Raw genomic sequence first — 23,360 nt, forward strand, 5'->3', positions numbered from 1 at the left:
AGCCTTTGCTTGGCACCCAGATCATGCCAGGACTTGTCACACAGGGCAGGCCTGTCAACAGCTGTCTCAGGTGTTGAGACCACCGGAAATGCCAACACCCTTAAAAAGTTCCTTTAAATGGAAATGTCCCTGATTAGTGCTGAGATCTACCAATCTCACAGTGATAATTTAAAGAGATTCCTGAAAGACAGAAGAACTTGGTGCTCTTGAAAATAAATATGTAAACAAAGCACTTTTTTCAAATTTAACCAAACAAAGTATATTACTGCAGTATTTTAGGTAGATTTTTTGTTTGTTTGTTTTAGTTTATACAGATAGTAAAGGACAGTGTCTGCTTCTCAGGCAAACAGTAGGTTTGCATAGACCCAAAGCCTGTTCTCTTGCAGGCTCACCACATAGAAATATTATGCAGTCAAAATTGCAAGAGCTCTGGAAAGTAGCAGCATGGCCATATGACCATGAGTAACACATCTGAAAAACCCTGGGTACATCTTTAAGAGCAAATGTATAGACATGATGCAAAGATAGAGGTTGAAGAGAATTAAGGAGGAAAAAAAGGAAAAGGGAGGCAGGGACCAAGACAGTTTTAGAATCAACCTGCAATTCTACCTCCCTCCTGCCTGATTCTAATTCTAATCACTTAGTTCTCTACAGAGAGCTGAAGTCAGCTGAAGGGACAGCTGAGGTTATGATGCAGTGTGAGGAGCAGAGCAGCCACAGCTAACCTTTGCTGGTTTTAGTCGATTCTGAGGACATGTTTCCAGTCTTCTTCTTCTTTCTTGGAATAGATACACATTTCCGGTCAAATGTAAGAGGGCTATATTGAGGAAGGCTGTTAAATTTCTTTTCAAATTCCTCATCCAGCTTTGCAGAACTATTAAAAAGAGAGAGGGGATTCAATTAGCAAAAGACCAAATATTTAAAAAGAAACCGATAAATGATATATTTTTAAGTATTTCAACATGAAAACAGGGAGTTTTCTATCAATCTATCAATATAAATCCACATACCTTAAAAACTACAGAATGGTTGAAGTGGAAAATCTGACATGATCTACTGGCATGGTTTAGTCTCATAAAGTTAAAATACAAAGTATACTCTACTCATATCTCATTCTAAACATTCATATGAATGCTCATGCATTAGCAAATGTATAGGTAATGTGATACATTGACAGTCTTATAAACTGAGTTTTTAAAATTACTGACTAGTGTTTGATTAAAGCATATAATGCTATAATGCTTTTAGAACGCGTATAAACTTTGAATGTTAGAAAAGAAATTCTGGAGTACTGACTCATGAGGAACAACAGTCAGCTAGCTAAGTAAATACAGTTTTCAATGAAGACTGGCAAAAGAGACAACGCCATTTTAAATGAAAACCACAAATGACAGGCAAAGTCGGGGAATCCTTTGGGCTGGTTTTGTCTCTAAGGGGCCCACATAGCAATGGCAGCGTGCCTGCTGGATTCTAGGTTAGCTGCTGGCTTTTGTTCAATGAGAATTACTAACAAAGACATACTGCAGACAGCTGGGTGAAACTGCAGAACTGCCTAGCTTGGTGGATAGGAAATGGATGGTGAGAAGAGCAGCTTTAGATGTGCCGGGCTTCTCACATACATACTCCTGCACACCACTATTCTCTTGAGATAGATTTTCAAAGACGATTTCATTTACCCTGTTTCTCAGCAAATGGTGAAATATCTCTCTTACAACTTGGCAGTTGATCAAGTTATGTTAGAAACAAAGTCTGTGTAGATGAGACTGACCTCACCATTTTGGTGAGTGTGTATACATGTGTATGTGTGTGTGAGGTTAAAGGAGAACCTCAGGTATTGTTTTTAACAGCTGTCCACCTTGTTTTTTGAGACAGGGACATTTACTTGGCCTGGAGCTTGTTGATTAAGTCTAGCTAGCCAGTGCATCTACAATCCACCTTTTCTGACTTGCTAGTGTTGGGTTTGCTACAATGCCTAGCTTTATTTTTGACATGGGCTCTGGGTTTTCAAGCTACAGTGGCAAACACCTCAGCAGCTAAGCTGTCTCCTCAGCTCTCATGCCTGCTTACTTTATTTCCCTACTTATGTCTTGAGCTGCCTCCTGTCCTGGCTTGGTATTCAGACTCACAAAGTGCTGGCAGTTCTAAAAAATACATAGTATTGTTCAGAGACATCCTAGGATCACTATTTTTTTTCTTTTGAAGTACCCTGCATTTGAAATTATCATTTAGCAATGACAAATGTAGAATTTCCATATCATTACTTAAGCATAATGTAAATAAAACTAATCTGAAGTACTTTGAACTTTTAAAATACAAGTAATGAAACTATTAAATATATTATTTCAATATAATCTTGAAATATATGAATTTTAAAATAATCTGGAAGTATCTGATTATTTCTCTTCCTTTCCACTTCATGACAACTTGAAGTCTTAGAATTAATCAGACTTTAAAGCACTTTATTTCCAAGGAAAAAATGATATTTTCCATAAATAGAAATGTAAATATTATGAATAAAATATATACAATATACCTAATGCATAAAATTTGCATAATTTAAAAATACTTGTGAAAAATATGGAGAATTATTTGCATTCAATGTATTTTTTTCAAATTAAGCTAATGTGAAATCTCAAAGGACTTTGAATATAGCACAAGGGAATATATAGATACTTTCCCTACCAATATAAACTACCTTCTCTATCAACTTACTAACAAAATGCTTTATATTGATTGATATTAAGTATGTTGGCATAATAGTAATCATAAAATAATAACCCTAAATGATTTTTATAGTGATTTGTGCTAATGCTTCCTCAGTACCACACTTCAATGTGTAATGTATACCAAATTTTTTTTTTTCTTAGAGTAACAGGAGGTTGTTTAAAAACACCAACATTATAAGGTGAGCATAATTCATTTACCTCATATTGTCCAGCTATCATTATTTTATAAACATGTATCTATATTTAGAAATATTAACAATATAACACTAAAATATAATTGCCAATAAAATAAAATGTACATAATGTAAATACACACATATAATTTATCCTAAGCTCCAGATGGTAAAATGGGTCCTAGTAATTGATAATAAAGTATGCATAAGTATTACACTGCTGCACTGTGGTAGACATCCATTCAAACTCAGGCTCAAGCTTAAAATGTGTATACTTTATACTATACCTAAAGTGTAAATGATACTACCATTCATATGGTTGATTAAGAGCAGGAATCACATAATTACCTGGCTTATTATGACAAGGGCTAACAAAAAAATAAACAGTAGCTCAGACTTAACACTCTTACCACAGTAGGGTATGCAGTGAAGGTCACATGTGCTCACAGGCACTTACCCAAGGAAGGAGTCTTCCCTTAGCTTCTTCTTAAACTTCTTGCTCCCACTGGTCCCACTCTGGTTAAATGTCCAGCTCTCTTCACTCCAACACCCTTCATGATCAGAGGAGTTTCCTTTTCCTGAGCTTCGTTTCCCTAGGAAACCCAAGTGAAAGGGTTTGCTCAGAACACTAGGGCTGGAGGATCTCAGCTCAGGTCCTGCGACCTGACTTCTTGGCGCTTTTACCTATCATTTCTATAATGCTATTTATAACTATTAGTGCCCAGAGCGATTCAGGTTGGACTGCTTTTAATAAAGGAAGAATCTTACCTCTCAGACAAGCAGTCATGTTATAGTTCACCTGGTACTATACTCAAGATGCCAAGATACTGCTACTATCTTTTCCATTTGAGAACCAGCCTAAAGTGCAAGTCTGTTGCTGATAGACAATATTAATCTTAAATTTCTCAAGACTCACTAAAAGACATCCCTAAAGAATTACATACTCCCAAGCTCTCTCCATTCAGGGCTTATTTGACCTAAGTACCATACATCTCTTGTTTGGAATACAGCCCACCAAGAAACATTTTCCTAGCCAGATGCTTCAAAATAAAATGAATACAGATAAAATACTGTATAATGCTACCATGTTTTAAATAACACTTCATTTGTACTTTTGATTACCCAACAAAAGAGCTAGCTAGACTATTTGCTTTTCGAGCCTACAGGTAAAGATTATGCCAAATTTATTTGTGTCATTAAAGAAATTCCATCAATTTAAACATTCAAGTTAAAGGTGCCATTTAATCTGAGGAAGCCAGCTCATAACAGAGAAACAAACACGTAGTTACTTAGATTTTCTCTATCCTGACTACTACAAAGCAACACAAACCGTCCCTTCACAGTGCTAGAAAGAATGCAGGTAAAGTGACATGGATATGACACATGCATGACTCATTCAAGGTATAGTTTGACATGCAACTCTTCATGATTTTTTTCAACAGGTCTAAAGGGGAGACTCTGTTAGGCCTTGTAGTCCTTTCTGGTTTATAGAAGTCACTTACCTCTGTCAACATTAGCTCGAAGGGAGGTGAGCATGCCCTCTGACACCAGGGTTTTATAAAGAGCACCTTTGCAAGACCTCTCAGATTTCCTGGAGCCACAGGTCTCTGTTTTTCTGTGACAGTCACTGTCCTCAGGCTTGGCCTGTCCTGGTAGGCTAGGTGGCAGTGTGTCCTCTGTGGGGGTCAATGGCTCTGCTTTCATGCCCTCTGGCACCTCCCCAGGAGCATTCTTGCTGGCAGAAATACTAAGAAAATCTGGAGGTCGTGACTCTTTGGTGATGTCTGAGCACTTCTCCTTGGAAACCTTCTTCTCTTTCGATTTCACTTTTTTCTTTGGTGGCTTGACATCCAAAATGCCTCCCTTGCCACTTGAAGAGGTACGGACCTTCTTCCTTGGGGTTTCTCCAAGTTTGTCCACACCCCAGTCTCCTTTTGCAACAGCTTCGATTGTGTACATGACACTCTCGATGTCAGATTCCGAAGACTGCCTCTTCTTGCAGGTCTTCTTGGGTGTGGATTTGTCATTTCCATGTCGATCCAGTTTGTTTTTCTTCTTTTTCTTTTTTATCTTCTCTGGCTTGTTTAGTGTGGTGGGGTCCTCGATGATCATAATTCCATGAGGGTGGCACATGTGATCTTTTCTACTGGGAACATCACTAATTATTATCTTGCTACTGGCAGAGTAAGAAAAATCAGGGAAGTGACCGTACTTCTGATCGTCTTCAGATTCCTTTCTAATTTCTTTGGGCTCTTCCATTTTTATAGCCATTACATTATCCATTTGTAGTTCCTCAAAGTTTCTTAAGTCCTTAGGCTCTTTTATATTTTCCTTAGATTTCTCAAAGTCTGCTTCCTTCTGGAAGCCAGCTTCATTGTTTTTCTCCATTTTTAAATCTCTCTCTTCCTTCCCCTTTTCCATTTCTTTAATTCCTCTACCATCTGATTCTTTTGATTTTATTAGTTTTGTTTCTTCCATTTTCATCCCCTCTGATGCCAGACACATCTAGTTAAAACAAAAGTGAGAGAAAAACACAAAACATCATTATTTTATAATCAAAATTAGTTTTAACTGTTTGATTATATTTCTTTTAGAAATTAAGAAAAGTTCTAAACTTTATAGTAATCAGCTCACTTCTACCAAACTAACTTCATTGAACTATAGACAAACATCCTTGAATCATTTCTAGCATCATCAGAAACTTTTCTTATGAAAATTAGATTTGATAGAGGATGGATTCTGGAGCTTAAAGACAAACTTGGCTCTTAGTTTTATACTTGTTTAGCACAGAATTTAACTTCTTATTGCTCAAGACCTTTATAAATGAATAGATCTTATCTTGGAGGATTTTGTGAGGCTACGTAAGATGATATACTTATGTCAGAATAATCCCCACACTCTGTTCTAATGTTTGGCCCAACACCCCAGAGAAAAAGGAAAACAGGAGTAACTTCCACTGGTCTATGTGAAATTAGAAATATTATGATTCACTAAACAACAATGAAAGGTTTCAATTAGTTAACACACAACACACATTATATGTCTATAGATGCCAACAGACAATTAAAGAAACAGAGATATTTTAAACACTTTTTTTTAAAATCTAGTCTGATGACAAAGCTAATATGATCTGAACATGGCTGCAGATTCGGAGCCAATCCAACTGAAACTATTTATGTCATAAGCAGTTTATCACACTTACTTGTACCATGTTTATTGTATTTTTGCTACCAGAATATTCATGGCTTTGAATATGTACTGGACACACTACATAGAGGAAGATACATTTACTATACTTGTACTTTTTGTTTTTAGAATCTGAAAACGTTTGAATACCAAAATACATCTGCTCTATATTTGGTCAACTTTAAAAATTCTTCTCCTCAATTGCCACATCGAGGACATTTAGAGTAAAACTGCCACCTTCATCTCTGGCTCCCCATTACTTTGAAACTCAGGCTATGTTCCAGGAGGTGAAATTATAGCTTATTGTAAACTACTTTCAACATATCAGTTTCTACTCATAAACACTTAACTATAAACTCTCAAATGCCAGGCCCCAAGGAGGATACTAATGATATAAAACCAACAGGGTTAGGTTTCTGTCTTTGAAGAATTTACCAAGAAGCTGATGATGCTGATTTGGTCAAGCACAGCACAGGACAAAGTAGTACAGGACATATGCGATTTACTGTGTATTAACAGCATGGAAACAAATTGAGCCCTGGGGCTTGCTGAGTCAGCACAAAATCAGCACAAGAGCAGGAAACACAACTGTTTCACAGAATCATTGTCTTCCTAAATTGTTACAGCTGTTGACAGATGTGAAACTCAGTTCTGAATGGGTGATATACTGGATTATGAATCAGATGCCCTTCTCCTGAGCCCCCTCCCCTCATAGTACTTTTATTGCATCACAAACCTTTCTGGAAGAATTCTGTAATGTTTAGACCAGGAAGGAACTGGACATGCTGGTGAAGCAGATACTGCCACTTTCTAAAAAAACCTGAGCAACACGAAAAGAGCGCCCAGTGCTTAGACAATTCACAGGGAAGATGTGCAATAAAGGATGTGCTACAGAGTTCTCCTTCCTGGACTCACACAAGTTAACTTTTAAAATTCAGCTGGTCAACATGCACACTGGGCTCTTCCCTTTATTGTATCGAACAGGAAACACACCTGAAGTACATGTTATCTTAGGTTATTGCCAAAACACTGACATAATTATTCTTCTCTGCACATTTTACTCTAATGAGCGAATTTTGAAATAATTTTTCTTTTTAACTATTCTGGCCCTAGTTATTTACAAACTCTCCCAGGTGTGCTCAGTATACTAGTTCTAGAAGTAGGTCAGAATGACATTCTCAAAATAAATTTAATGTTTCTTCAGCCATTGTCACTTTGGTTGCCTTTCATAGGTCACGTCAGGGACTTTCTCATCTAAGCAGAGGCATTTGCAGGGCAAGGCCAACAGTTTGCATCTGCAGCACAGATTCAACTTAGCAAACCTAATATTACTTTGAAAACTCTATTCTCTGTTCAATATATTTCAAAATGATTCTCCTTATCAGCCTTGATAGGATTCTAAGCTAGGAATGAAATGGAACACATACAGACATTCACTCTGGGGACATATTCTGGGAAATAGCATAATATTTCTTGTATAGGTAATTACAGCAAGCACTATTTATGCTTTACTTCCCTGTCTTAGGCTCTTAGTAGCCTCCCTATCTCACTCCCACCCCCGGCAAATAAAGTGTGTTAATTCTAAATTATAAGAAATACAATTATATTGCTGGAGGCAAAATTATAAAAGCAAAACAAATTCTCCTATTAAAAAAAAAAAACACACACACACACACACAAATCACAAATCTGTTCACTAACCAAAACCCAAATCTGACCCAACTTGAGTATCATGAGGTTGCATATAGAACATTCTTTCCAATATAGGGGTTCATGTTACAGTGTCCTGAGAATTAATTGACTTCTGCACAAAGACAGGTAGCTTATTATTGTGTGAGGGGGCAGGTTTGAAAACTTTAATATAAAGCAAAAGCTGATTACCCTATTTGTCACAGGTCCTAAAGTAAGAATACTGAATAAAACTGAGTTGATAACCAAACAGCAGAGCTTACCCAAAGTTACACAGTGAGCTAAAGAGCTTAGTTAACTCAAAGGAGCAAAAACAGGCTGAGAAGTAGGTAACAGTACCACCCTGATTGGGGTTCTGTGAGGCAAAAAAAAAAAAAAAAAAAAAACCCAACAAAACAAAACAAAACTGACCAGTGAAAATACCTGTTAATTATAAGAACCCCATGATGACAGATATTTCAATGTGGCAATATTCTCTTTAAATGACACTCGGCCTTCTTACAGTACCAGATCAGACACCCAACTCAGCAGGGATACTAGGTACTTTTTAATGGTGCCCAGAGATGACATCTTTCCTTTTGCCTAAATGTATTATATTTTGGTTCCTAGAAGCTCCAGATTCCTCTATCCATGTCATATGCTAGGAAGCTTGGTCATCTCAACCCTACATTTTAAAATTCTATGTTATATACCTAGTACCTACATGAATGATTTCCCTTTTCTCCTTGTAAACCTTAGCCTATCAAAGTTTGAATTATCCACCAGCTTTGTGTCAGCCACACATTTGATAATAGTATTTTTCATGACTCCTAAACCTTTGGTAACAATGCTAAGCAGGACAGTGACAAGGACACAGCCTCTGGTGAACTTCCAGACTCTTCATCTGTTTTGTTTTGAACATTAATAAGCCTCAGCCATGTAAGAATGTGTTATAATCCCATCTCCTATTCTGTTCAAAAGGTATACAATTAGTTTTCAAAGTTCATGTTGAACCCTGTACACTGCATGCGGCATACCAACAATGCCAACAACTTGAAAAAGGAAAGTAAATGATAATGATAGTAAATAGAAAACGAGGCTGGCTTATGCACGAATCAACATAACTGGGTAAGCAGAAACATACTAGTAGAGCAACTTCCGGGCAGGGAATAGATCTGTTGTAACACCTCATGGAAAATTACAGTGACTACACAGGAAATGGCAAGGAAACCCAGAGGTTAGCAACAACAGGAAACTATGAATGGTAGGGGCCAAAGGGGTACAGAACATTCCTGAAACCCAAAGGCCAGGTTGCTAGTGTAAGACAGAATCATGAGAGGGCCTCCCTGAAGCCAGCTGATCCTTGGAGGAACAGGGTTTGGCTTCACCATCAACTAGCTCCTCCCCAGTTCCTTCTCCTTCCTTCCCCAGTCTCCAGTGGCTCTGTGCAGGCGGAAGCTGAGCATAAAGAAACAGAAGGAGGTAGTCTGCAGCCACTGGGATGTCAGAGAACAGAGAAAGCCTACTCAAGGACAGCACCTGAGACAATGGCCTTTGTCTGGAAAACTCTCATGCTGACAAGTTCCAGTGTTATTAGAACAGTTTTTAATGTTTCTATGAAATAATAGCCTACATTTAGGAATAATGCTTATTCTTTGAAAGTCAGAATGATTTTCCCCATTTGTTCTGAGTTGTTTTCTATAACTTGTCAAAGGTTACCAAAAGTGAGACAAATTTCATTTACAAGGTCTTGCCATAGCCTATAATGGGATTTTTCTGAGTAGGAAACCTAAATTAATATCCCAATACCATGTCGCTCTAGAGTTACCACACACTAGTCTTTCTTCACAGACATGTTCTGGTTTGAACATCATTTTCTTTACCCCTCACCACAATGTTACAAAACAATACTTATGTAGTTTTACTTTCTCCTGAACCTTTAAGATAACTTTGCTTCTTCAAATTTAAACAAGCCAATTTATTTCTCTTTTAAGTTAAAAAAATAAAAATAGCAGGGTTTTTTTTTTTTTTTTTGCCAGTTTTTGCATTTATAGGTCATACTTGTTTTCATACTATTCAGAGGTGTGTGTACTATGTGTGTTTGTATACAGAGGGAGGGAGAGCAGAGCAGGAAAGAGACCTACAGGGACAGAAATAAAATATAACATAGCAAAACTAGAGTAGGAAAGGAGGAGAGTGAGAAAAACAGAATGTCATCAGTCCTTTGGGTCTCACTTCCTTTTAGGCTTATTTGCAGGTTTGTTTCTGAAACTCAGTTTTCCTTAAGTCTAAAAGATACATCTGATTCTGATGTATCCTCATTCTACTGTATATCTCATTTAAGTACCTAAGTTTCCTGGCTATTATATAAAATCCACTCAACTCCATTATTTGTTGTTTTTAATATTTATTCCGTCATCATACTAGGTATTTCCATGAGATGTAAACAGATTCTAGGAACAGACATGGCTGTAATGACTCCCGTGGGCCAAGCAAGTTAGATGTTAAGGTGTTGTTTCAAGGTTCTGGTTCTGGGGTCAGACTTCAGGACTGTAGACAGGCTTTGCAACAGATTGGTTATGTTGCTGGGGGAGGGGAACCTATTATGCAAGATTATTCACAGAATTTCCCTAAACTTCTTTGTGCCTTGGGGTCCTAACATATAATATACAGATGTTAATATTTCTTGCTTTAAGAATATACAGAACTCATAGTGCTAGAACAGAGTGAAGACAATGTTATGTGTTAACTTCACTGGAGTCATATGCCACAGAAAACAGAAGCTAGACTAATGAATGATGTTTATAGTACTTGAATTAATGACATTTTTACTCATCCCAGATAGTAAGCCAGGACAGATGGAAGTGTGGATACCACCAAAGTCCAACTCCAAATTATGAGTACCATAAGCAGTATGCCAGAGCCTTGTTTGGATATCTGCTTTGTCCTTATTTTTAAATCTAGGGTTCAATAATTCTCTAGGAGCAGGGGGGAAAAACCTACACATAAAATTGGGCTCAGGAATATCTTATTTTCAGAAAAACTCTAAAAAACAAAATGTAACTATGATTAGTTGTTACCATGTAGCAGTTTCCTCTGAGATGGAAACATTCCATTCTGCAATGAAGCTCCTTAGGATGGAAAGTAAACAACTCAAAACAGCTTTAGGAAGGCCCTGAAACTGACTGGATGCATGAGGTCCCTCCCTCACAGGCAACCAAGAGTTACTCTCAGACAAAACAAGTGCAGAGGAGACAGACCAGCCCAGATACCTGCAGAAGGTTAGAGCATCTGAGGCATTTGGAAAGCACACTTTCCAATCCATTGAGCTGCCTGCAGGCTGTGCAGTGTGCTCCAGGTTCCCAGCTTCTGTGAGCTGTCACCTACATTGGGAAGGGCTTTGGTGATACAACTGTCTGAGTCATTTCTGCTCCTGTAAGTAACCCCTCACCCACATTCCTCTTAAGAAATCCCAATAAATTCATTGATTCACTAAGTTGGGCTTTGGTAGTATCCACACTTCTGTCTGTCCTGGCTTACAACCAGGGATGAGTAGACATGTGTTGCATCTCCATAGGAAAAGTCTTGTCATATACTCCCAGTGTAACTTAAAAAAAAAAAAAATTACCTTTACTTTATGTGTATGCCTGTATGGATGTCTGTGTATAACATGTGTACCTAGTGCCCACAGAGATGGAACCCTGGAACTGGAGTAAAGATGGCTGTGAGTCACTGTGTAGGTGCTGGAAATGAAGCCAGATCCTCACAAGAGCAGCTTGGTTCTTAGCTGCTGAGCCCTTTCTCCAGTGCCCATTCTTACTCGTGTATGAGCATGCCTATGCACTTACTTTGGGTATATGCATCCACAATTCAGTAGAGCTTAGGAATGTTCGTACAAACTACGTTATACATGCATGGACATGCATGCAGTCAATCACACAACAGGCATAAAAGAACATAAAGTAATGTGAGCTCCAGGGAACAAAACTGCATTGTGGGAAATACAGAATTAATGATTATTATTAATTTAGTCAAGATGCCCTTAATAGAGAACCCTGAAATCGTGCCTGACATGATAAATGACGATTTATCCCTCTATTATTAAAATTGAACACTAACTTTCTTTAAAAGTGAGAATAGAAAATTATCTTGGCACCTTCCAGTGATGGAATTCCCAGGGTAGCATTCAAAGAAGTTAAAATGTTAATGTTTTAAGTCAAAGATGGACATAAATATTTGATAGTTATTGTCGGTTCCCTCAGGTCCTACTCTATTTTTCAACAGTTATAATTCAATGGGGACAGAATGCATTCTATTCACCTTTGTATTCTCCTCCAAGGATATGCTCTTATCTTTGAAAAGGTTTAAAGGTTTTCAACAAATAATTGTGTTAAACTGAATGCTCATTAGTCCTTAGGTAACTCATGAGTCTAAAGTGCATTCTGATTCAGACTAGGGAAAAGTTATTTTATGAGCCTCTAAAAACAATGCTAATTATAACCACACTACTGCCAGGGCTCCACTGACAATCACAGTGTTCTTAGTTACACATCCCAAGAGTACGTGTGCAAATCACAATTATTTTAAAGTTCCCTCTGCCAATAGAAAGTACATTGCAGTCCCTTCCTTCTGTATAGGCAGAAAGGCCTGGCAGTGGTGTGCGGGAGATAATTTAACTTCTTCCTCAAAAAAAGAAAGAGAACTTAGTCTAATCCTCACAAACAACATACTGGACCAATGCATAGGTTATCATCTTCTTCAAAATGCTAAGAACCAAGTACCACTACTGAAGGGGATAAAACACAGTGAAGGTATTGTATTTCATGTTCCTGGTTATAGGGAAACCACCTTTTTTTTTTAAGTTCAGATAAGAGCACATTTTAGGCTTGGGGTCCGTTAAGGCTTTAAAAGAATAATAAACTTACGCTACATCAAATTTTTGTCTCTGATTCAAAGACACAATAAATTTATTTCTTTTAGCAAATGTTAAGATATTAATCTAATTCTTGTTGTGCCTTAAAAGGCAATAAAATGGGGAGTGAAAACTAATAAACTGTTAGAAGTAATGCCATAGCAGCTATCATCTCTTGGCTGGTCCTAAACCTTGGTAAGCAGCTTCAAGATGGGCTATATTAACTCCCACTTAGACTATGTCTTCTACTGTCCACTTTTAGAGTCCACTAAGTTAAAAACAGGGCAGTGTACAAAAAGACCTACTGACACTAACCACTTTTAATTTCATCCCTGCGTACAAAACAAATGTTTTTTGCAGCCAAGGTATATTTACAATCATTTTGTGCTGGCTTATTAACCTGTCAAAACAGTTTACGAACAACTCTAAGATGGCAGCTAGCAGCATTTCCTAAGATGTGCATTTTTTATGTAATTAAAACCAGGATTGTGTGTGTGTATGTGTGTGCGTGCGCGCGCGCATGCACTTTAACCATAAAAATACAGTTGACAGTTCCTGAGCATAAGCACAGCATCGCTGCTAAGAAAATCACTCTGCATCATTCAGGATCAATGGTCACAGAACAGTGGTCTATGCATCTCTGAGCACTGAGATCTGGGCAGGTTAAGCAATTTTCCCTCTGGCTGGCTGAAAACACTGGGCCAGGTGAACTGATAATTTAAATATTTTCTTCACTGATTATTTCCTTGAAAATTGTGGATTCTGGATGGGTGGGAGTTGTGGTACCATATGGCAATCTGATGTCTTCTCTGAAGTTGTTAACAACAGTTATTAAAAACATTTTTGTATTTCAGCTAACCCCAAAATAAGTGAGAGTGAGAATAAAAGTTTTAGTAGTTGTTTAAATGACTAGAGACTTGAATCAAAAAAAGGTTAGAAGCACACCAACGTTAAAGAAAAGGTTCCCTTGTAAAATTACAAGTTTTAGAACTAGAAATTAGGTTGAGATTTGCAGATCTGTGTTCTGGGTTAGACACTCAGGACACACTGAACGCTTACATACAGTCATACTTTAGCCAAGTACCTCATCCTTGGCAGTAATGGGAAAGAACAGCTAAACAAGATTATTCATGGAGGTATCTAGCCTTTTCAATATTGTTTATAAATCCTGCCATTTTAATGTACAATTTTATAAATGATTTAGTTTTTATGAATACTACAATAAATTAATCTCTACCCAGCTTTTACTTTATTTATACATCATTATACCAATTAAGAATACAAAAAAAAAAAGTGAGATGCTGAAGCTTCTGAGAGTGCCTATATTTTTATTTAATAAAATAGTTAATGAGAACATTTCCAGTAGTTTTCCTGTTTTCTATCAGGTTTATCTGTGAGAAATACAACATCCTCTGACAGACCTCTAAAAAGCTTGATAAACCGAGATAAAGAAGAATACAACAGAGGGCCACTTTGCCTTTGTCTCTTTTCTTAACTAAAGAGGGATCTCTTCTCTTAACTAAAGAGGGATTGCAACTAAAGAACAATCTCCTTTAGGGCTGGAGTTGTATACCATTAATTTCCAATAACGCTCACATGTCTACAGAACTATATCCACAGAGAGCATTGTACGTAACCTGTCAGCTTTTCAGAGGTGCAAGATTTTCTGAAAAGAAATTCTGGGATCTATTTCTTTGACAGCATCCCTGAACATGTTATTTCATCCAGCCATGGATATACAGGTAGGCGTGAACTGTCTTCCTTAAAAATTCAAAGTGTGCAATACCGATAACAAGCATCTTACACAGTGTTTTATAGTTGTCTTAAACAAGACAGAAAAGCCTACTTTAAGAGCATAGTCCAGGGAGAGAGACAGAACATCTGGGTTCAACCTAGATTCTGATCCTTACTGTACACATGACCTTAAGCAAGCTACCAAGCAAACTTGTCTAACTTCTGCATCCTTTGGTTTCCTAATAAGAAAAACAGGAAAGAATACAGTATCTGTCTCAGAGCATAATTGTGAGAATTAATTCATATAAAGTACTCAAATAGTGCTTAACACACAGTAGATAATAAATAACACTCCTCCTTAAGTTAAACAAAACTCACTAGTAAGTAAAAGTAATTTTAGAAAAAACTAACAAAACAAACAGCAGAGATTTTAGACATAGCTTCAACCCATGTCACTTTGTAAGGAACAAATTAATGCAAGTGAAGTGTTCCTATATTTCTGATCTTAGATGACTTACAGGTTTTAGTTCTCATTATACTAAAGAGGTATACATGGGTATGAAACTTCAGAAGCCCACTATTATTGGCATGGAGGAAACCCTGAAACACTCTTGTCTGTTAGAATTACTAATTACACCATTCTGCTTGTTAACTAGACAGTATTGGTGTTATAGATACTGAATTCTAGAATTAAAAAAAAAATGCAGATAAAGCTATTTCTGATTCTCTTCAGAGTATCCTCCAAACTGCAGCAACTCTCTTACCCAACTGTCACCCCAGGGAGGTTGCTGTGCTGCTCTGTAGATGATTAGCCTAATTAATCTCAAAACGACTGGAATCAATACATTTTAGCACTTGCCAGCATAAGGAACTGATAAGCTGAACAGTATGAACCTCATGGAGGCCTGAACAAAGAGAGCTGTGTTGTTCTCAATTTCCTGACCTCAGCAGAAAGCCCCCTTCCTGGCTGGATAGATCCCTTCAAAATAGATGAAACAAGTGCTAGGATTTCCAGGTCACTTTCAGACTTTAAAAGCTACCCACTGTGGGGCTGGGTAGATGGCACAAGTACCTCAGCTTGGTTGCTAGCACCTATGTAAAAGGCCAGGTGAGGTGGTTCACTTGTAATCCCAGAGCTGGGAAGCCTCAAGCAGAGAGCTGCTGGCCCTAGTGAGAGAATCTGTCTCAGAAAACAAGGTAGACTGGGGCTGAAGAGGGATAAAAACAGAGGTGGTCTTCTGGCCCCTACACTCATGTGTTCACGGTGTATTGCATACATACGAACATGTTCCCACCCCCACATACAAAATATCTACATACAACCATATGTTCCAATTAGGGCCTTCATCTGGGAGGTGTCCTTTTAAAATCCAAACTGACAGTGCAAGAGAATTCAAATCTCTGTCTTCTGCTAACATCCCACATTAGTTTTTTACATTAATTACTGTGTCTGTGTGTGTTCAACTTGTGGGAGTAGGAACTCTTTTTCCACTAACGTGGGTTTGGGGACTGATTTCAGGTTATTAAGCTTGGTGGCAGGCACCTCTGCCCAGGTCCAATATGGTATTTCTTGTAAGCAAGAACCCTGACTTTGTGGGATCTGCTCACCCATTTCTCTTTGCATTCTGGTCAAAGGATTGTATCTGTAAAAGGGGCCGTGCTTAGCTCTGAGCCTTGTTTAGTAGACTAAAACCTTAGTTTTGGAGACATGGCAGAGGTAGAAATGCCTGTTGTGGCTTGCATGTGGAAGTATCTCAGGGGTTACAGAATGCTCAGGAGGTGGGGTCTGGCTAGAAGTAACAGGTTGTTGGAGTCTGGGCCCCGAGCTTATAACCTGGCCTTACCTCTCATTCAGTAACAAGACAGGCTGATATTTCCATGCCTGCTCCTTCAAGACAAAATAACGCTTTTAAGTTGCTTCTCTCAAGTGTTGCTCTGCTGTGCCAGAGTAGCTAACTCCTGTACTATCTTTTCTTTATGCATTTGTTGCTGATATGTCTCAAGGACTTCCTCAAGGAATGCCTCAGATAGGGCGGTATTTAAAATGCTGATCAGTGAGGCAAGGCAGAGATCAGAAGGGATATGGCTGAGATGGGTCTTACAGGGTTCAGGAAGGGAAGCTGACTCAAGTTTTTTAAAAACCCACAGTGGTAAATATTTTGATCAAGACAGCTGTATGGGTAAAATCCAGCTGACTGTCATTTCTGCATCTCACAGTACTTGATGGCATCTTGAGCAAAAGACAGCTCTATCATATTTTCTCTGATGTGACTGCTCCAGGTCTGCCATCTGCCAATCCCTCCCCCATTAGTCTCCAGTGGCCTCCAGCTTGATCAAACTAATCTACTTTCTTCTTATTTATTTTACCCTTGGGTTCCAATGTCAAAACTAAGAACAGTGAAAGCCATTCCATGTCTCCCTGCTGCCTGCTCCCTTGTTTTATTTGTGCTTGGTCAGATAAGTAAAGGATGTCACAAAACATTTATGTCTAAAGCATTTATTGCTTTTTACCAAACCATAAGAATATATATTGCATGCCTGTTCCTTCCTTAATCTTCAGCAGTAGAGCTGGTTTCAGTTTTCCTGACAGAGTAGGGTAAAGAAGAGAGAATACTTCTCTATTTAGGACAGAGAAAAGGCACAGTGTTCCACATATCACTTGCTAGGATGATTTGAGAGTTGAAGTGGTGATGTGAGGCCTGTCAAGGTATAGAAGTAGTCAGTCTGAATCAGAACTTCTCTATATTTACATTTTGGAGGAACCAGAAATGATTATACACTATTTGTTGAAGAAGAAGAACAACAACAATAAGAGACTGTGAATGGGACAAAAATTAAAGCATTAATCTACTGGTGCTCACTGACCATGCTGGCTCATCTACAATGCATCTGATGCTCAAGTGGCAACTGGAATGTTCTTCTAAAACACACTGTTAATGTTGTGGCACAAATAATAATTAAAGATCTTGGCAAATGATTTCTCAGCAACCTATTTCCATCAGAAGCACATAATTTTACTCAAATGTTGTTAAGTTGACTTTTTGTGACTGAAATAGACTTATTTCAGTAATTTTACCCCTTTAAATTATGACACCAGCATCCAAGCATCTGTTAAACCATAGCATCTGTTTCATTTTTGGGATGCATCCCTACAAATTAGAAGAATGCTTTTTTTCTAATGAGCTCTGATTTAATAAGAAATCCTTCTCATGACTGAAAGAAAATGACAAAGCAGATTCCTCTCTCTAGCAACACTGAGCAGAGAAGCAGCTCAGAGGTTCATATGTTACCATCAAAAGAGGATTGATAAAGATAAATGCTACATGGAAAGCTAGTTTGTTTTATATTTTGGTGTTGTTTAATACTTTACAGTTTTTTTATACATGTGTGTACACAGAGAGAAATTATATAGCCAGAAAAAGCAGATGGCCCATATATCCATATTATTTAAAAAAAATGGTCATTTCAAATAAGTTGTTTTGACAATCTAGAGTCTGAAATTCATAACCTCACAGTCTGTTTCTCTGCTTACTGAGATCCATTTGCAAGGCAAGGCTGACTCTTTGTTGGGTATATATGAAGGAGAGCTTTACTACCTCATGAAGTCCCTTTCAAAACCAGTCCCTGCTGTCTTCCTACTTTTCCTCAGTGTTTCTGGTCTTCACAGTCCTCTCTTTAGATCTGAATTTGTTTTGCATTAAGAACCATGGTAAGCTTGGCATCTGATACAATGGACTGGTTTGTTCTAGTCCTTGCATCTGCTAATTTGTACCTGGTTTGGCTTTAAAAGCCCAATTTAAAAATAGCAACTTAAAGATTAAAATTCTCAGATTTTTATGATAAAATAAGTTCAGTAAATTGACAATAATTTATAAATGAATCATTCTATTCACAAAATCACAGGGAAGTCACTAAAAGGAAAGAGAAGAAAAAGTTCAGTATCAGTTTCTCATCATCCTCTTTGTATACCAATTGAGGTGACCCTGGTGTTCATGAAATACTCCCTTTAGGCAGAGTGGTCTCAGCATAATAGAAATGCTATAACTAATGACAACTTTTGCATATCTTTTTCCTTTGCCGAGGGAGTTATTGTAGCATGTCACATCAAATGTATGATTGATACTCTAAAACCAGACATTAGAATATGTTATCTGAATGTTTCATGCACACACAGAAATCACTCTGACTAAAAGTAGTGCATTTTAGAAATTTAGAAGTGGTTTAAGACAAATCAAAGGAAGAAAAGAAATAAGCTATTTTTAGAGCTTAGAGTGGACTTATTTAATTTTATTAATCTTAAACGTACTAAACTGGTCTTATCACAAATATTGCCTGTGAAACAGTTTTTGTGATATCCCTTGGTAATCTTTTCCAATGTGTAAGGACTTTAGTAGCAGAGTTCCCTATTGTGATGTGAAAGGTAGTACTCTCACTACTAAAAGCTAGATATGGCTTATTTAAGGTCATGGGTGAGACATTACAGTTTAAGAAATACTATCATCATTATTTTGTGATTTCTATGTCTGCAGATCTTAACTTCTTATGACTTGCCTCTGCCAGTTGAAAGAGTGCAGAATTCCCACAGCGTTTCACAGGCTCAGCACCACCCAACTGTGAAGTGCTTGAAGAGATCTACAAAAAAGACAAGAAAAAAAAAAAGAAAGAAAAAACAAAAAACAAAAAAAGGTAATTCATATTAACAGTATTATTTTGATACCAGCATCTTTGCTTTCCTATCTACATGTTTAGAAAATTTCTTAAGTTTGTAGGACTCCCACTACTCCTAACTACCAAACTGCTTTAACTAAATCAAATCTGGAGGGATCATTTTGAGAACCATTTGAGTTGCTCAAAAATAGGTGCTGCTTTGATGGCCATATAGACAAGAATATTACACTTCATATTCCCAACTCTAATGTTAACATTAGTATGATATACATGTTGATTTCTACTTAAAAACAAACTCACCACCTGGCCAAGGAGAATGATATATAGAATTATTATGCATTTACCAATCAATTATTTTTAAAGAAAACATTTGGGTTTCTGCAGAAAGAACTCATTATGTGGTAGGTAATATGGCAGGAGCTAGAGAAGGGGATGGATTTTATATAAAACATTGACTGCTGTTTAGAGACTGTGCATACGCTATCCTCAAAGACTAATGGACCTCAAACCTACAGGGTTTAAGAATGTCTACACTAGTCGGATTGCATCAGCACATGTCATGCTTTGGCTAAGTAGTGTCTGGGCAATATTATAAATGACACACTTTTATTTTCCTATGTAAACTTCATTTTTCAATTTTTAGCCTCAGTATGAGTTGAAAAAAAGGAAGGGCACGAACACAACATTCTTCCCCTGGAGAAGTCATCGTGGGAGCAGGTAGCTATGGCCTAAGCATACTCCATTTCTATGACTCTGAGTTCTTTCTCAGTCTATATAAAGTTTTCTCAGTTTGGTTTAGGAGGAAATCCAGCCCAGTAACTTGCAGTGACCTAGGTCCCAAAGACTATTCTAAGGAATGTCAACTCAGGAACAGACTGCATGACAGGTGCTCACTGGTAGAGGGAGTTCTCTCTAGAATACCCATGGAGTAACAGCCCTTTGTAGAAACACATATTTAATATGTTACAGGCTACTTTAAAAAATGTCTAGCTAGAGGAAGTTATGAGATTCTTTTCCTCCTGGATGTTACACTTTTAGTAAATTCATTGCAATCACATGTGATTCTACCGAAGATAATTTAAGGAGCTCACTCTTTCTGAAGTTTGGAATATTTTCCACTGCCACGTTTTCACTGATGCATACTACTTCTTAACTATTTCTAGACAACTTGAACTTATTTTATTTTATTTTTTGCCTATCACTAGACTCAAAAAAAGCAAACTATTATCACTGACTCTTAGTAACTTAAGGAATCAAACACTGAACCGAGGTTATATAATGTAGAAGTCACAGCTTCTGAGCCAGCCAGACATGGCTTCATTACTTTCTGCTATGCAGACTTAATCAAATAAACCTCAGAGGACTCTGAACCTCGTTTATTTTGCCTTTAAAATACAAGAAAGCTTGCCCAGTATTATACTGCAGGGATTAGATTTCATATTGGGAACCAGCAGGGTTCTGAGGCCACAGTTCATCTCAATAGATGGCACAGCGATCAACACTTACAATTTATCATGATCACTAACAAATATAAACACTTTTAATGTCATTCCAAAAATTGGTCACATAATGAAATTAACAGTTTAGAGATGAAATGTTTGAGGATACAATTTATAGTTTCAAAATTTGCAGACTATCAGTTTTGCTGCACGAGAGACAGCATGCTGGGATGTGCTGCACTACCCAGGCCCACATTGACACATCTTCCATCAGCTCCCTCTGCTGTTCCTTTTGTTCCAGTTTCTGTCACTTGGCTGTCATGCAGTATAGGTCACACTAAGGGGCTCCCTGCCCTCTGTGAATGCACTGTTCAGTCGTAGGCTTGAGGTGGTTTCTTAAACAGTAGGACAGCTTCCTTTTCTTCTTTTAAATCTCTGAGAAGATGTTCACCTATTCACAGCTACAATACTCAAGGCTGCTTAAAAGTCTGATTTCTAAAAGTGAGTATTTGGGGAGAGGTTCATGTTTCTCAATTTTCATGGAATATTTACTATGTCCTCTAAGCATGTCTTTTAAAATACTTAATTTTTTTTTGGAGGGGTGGGGTGGAGGGTGGGTAGTATTTTTTCAGAGGTTTCAAGAAGACTGGACATATAATTTAGGTGGCTCAGCCTCTGTCTAGATTTCTCTACAGCATTTGACATGCTAATCTCTCTGTTGGCAAACTCCTCTCAGGGCTTCAATTTCTAGAGAATGACCTTTAAGGCCATTCCTTGCTAATCTCTGCTGGCTTCTTTCTACAATGATCCTATAAATACTAGTTTTTATCAGAGTTTTCTTGTAGAAACCACTCCCTTTTTATGTTACACATTTTGTTTTAGTAATTTCATACGTGATGATGGCTTTGATTTCAAGAGTAATTCATATAATGTTAATCTGTCATTTTGTTCATTCCTGTTAAAATTTTTCAATGTAAGGGACATATGTTTCCTTTTAAGTAAGAACAATACCATCGATGTCTGCTTTCCAATGACTAACCTAAATGCTGCTTCCTACTCATCAATGTGTGATTGCTACTAGTAGAGAGATTATTGTATACTATGCTCATTGTTGTGAATTTTATTTCCTCAATATGTATGGTGTTTGTCAATCTGCTGACTCTATTACTTTGACTATGATATAATTCAGATAAACAGTATTCATTCATACAGGTTAGTTAGTAAGAGGGTGGTATAATAGTAAATAAGTAGGTAAAATAGTATCTGAGATAAAGAAGAAAATGACTAAGAAAAATCACTCTGAGGTTAATCCTCATTTTGTTTCCTTTAGATGCATGAGTCAAATTAGGTGATAGTGACAGGCATTAGATTCTTGTCTAGGAAAAAATGAATGACAACTACACAAATGAATAAAAACACAAAGGGAACAAAATATAAGGACAGCTGGTATTGCTTACTTTAAATATTAGCGCTTCAAAAACAAAACAAACAAAAAACCAACACATAGTATGTTTTGTGATTAGCTGTAGTGAAATATATAGTGTTTTTATGGAATACAATATTTTGAATATTAAGTATTTCATGATGAAAATGAATGCTCTAAATTTGTACCTACTGCTTATATCCTATTGTGACAAAACCCTAAATTTTGTATGATTATGATTCTTATACTGGGAGAGTAAATACCTTCTAAGGAAAGGTTTAATGTCCAAATCTATTTGTCTAAATCATACAGATTAGCTGTGTTCTTTTTAGTAAGTATGTTATTTTTCAATGCAGAGATATACACTAGGTTTAAGAGCCAGCCACACATCAGACAGAGAATATGTGCACTGGCCAAGGCTTTTATACCTATTAAATAATGGAAAATAATAGCTCCCTTCTGGCATTATATTCAGCCATCAGTCTTCGAGACCCAGATCTAAAGTGAGTGATGTGGCACTCTACCTTTGAACAACAAAAATGTAGACAGGGAACTCATTTTGACCACCAGAATACATCAGAGCTTAGAATAACTGAGTGATAGCACATTAGATGGGTTAAGATGAATCTAGATGAAATATGAGTATCAACATGGAAGAGGAGGCTGACTGACATGGGGCAGGGCAGGCAATCTTTACACCACATTTCTTTCTAGATCTTATAAAGCAGGAATATTACCTTTGTTCTTTAATATAAACACTTAGCAACCTATTAAAAAATTAAGTGCCATGGTTCCATCAAGATTAATTTCAATGGGCTTTAAGATGATAGGACTTAGTTACAAAGGAAAAGGGGGAAGACAAGTCCTCCTTAGCTTCCAATGCAAAAATCCAGGACTTAAAAGAGAGAGAGAGAGAGAGAGAGAGAGAGAGAGAGAGAGAGAGAGAGAGAGAGAGAGAGAAACAAAAAACCATTTTCAAAAAATGGTCAAAGACTTTAACAAGTGTGTTTCTTTAATGATTATACTTCATTTTCTAAGAGAACACATATTCAATTGCCTCTGAAGAACTCATACATGAAATTAGCAGGATACTTTCTAGGAATACTTCATGTGTCTATCTTATAAATATTTCAGAAGTAAACACTTTTACAGAGTTAAATGTTTCCTAAATACATTAACACTGACTCCCTTCTTAAGTAGGTAATAATAGGCCTGAGAACTCCTCAGAAAATAGATGGAGGTATTCATGGTAATTTTCAATCAAACACTCTGTTTCTCCCCTTCCCTCACGAGAACAATGGGTATGAAAAAGTTCACTAACAATAACAATAATATATTACAAATCAGCAGCAACAGGAGAACAGTAGCCTTAAGGTATGGTTCCCGAAAAAGATCTTCCAGCAGATGCAATTTCTCAGTCTGTTACTCAGA

General features: G+C 37.2%; 2 protein-coding genes across 9 annotated transcripts in view; one reads left to right on the forward strand and one right to left on the reverse strand.

Annotated features, from left to right (window-relative positions):
• The window catches only part of Cd47 (CD47 molecule), an 812,520-nt gene that overhangs the window by 331,156 nt on the left and 458,004 nt on the right, over window positions 1-23,360 (forward strand). The window lies entirely within an intron of this gene.
• Bbx (BBX high mobility group box domain containing) overlaps window positions 1-23,360 on the reverse strand; it is a 231,707-nt gene that overhangs the window by 26,180 nt on the left and 182,167 nt on the right. The window contains exons 10-13 of the mRNA XM_051191598.1: window positions 18,951-19,031; window positions 4,402-5,404; window positions 3,357-3,492; window positions 726-874 (exon numbers count right to left, since the gene is read on the reverse strand). Coding sequence (XP_051047555.1) covers window positions 726-874; window positions 3,357-3,492; window positions 4,402-5,404; window positions 18,951-19,031 — 1,369 coding nt within the window. The remainder of the gene's footprint in view (window positions 1-725; window positions 875-3,356; window positions 3,493-4,401; window positions 5,405-18,950; window positions 19,032-23,360) is intronic.

The sequence above is a fragment of the Phodopus roborovskii genome, unplaced genomic scaffold (genome assembly GCF_943737965.1).
Source record: "Phodopus roborovskii unplaced genomic scaffold, PHOROB, whole genome shotgun sequence".
NCBI classification, from domain to species: domain Eukaryota; kingdom Metazoa; phylum Chordata; class Mammalia; order Rodentia; family Cricetidae; genus Phodopus; species Phodopus roborovskii.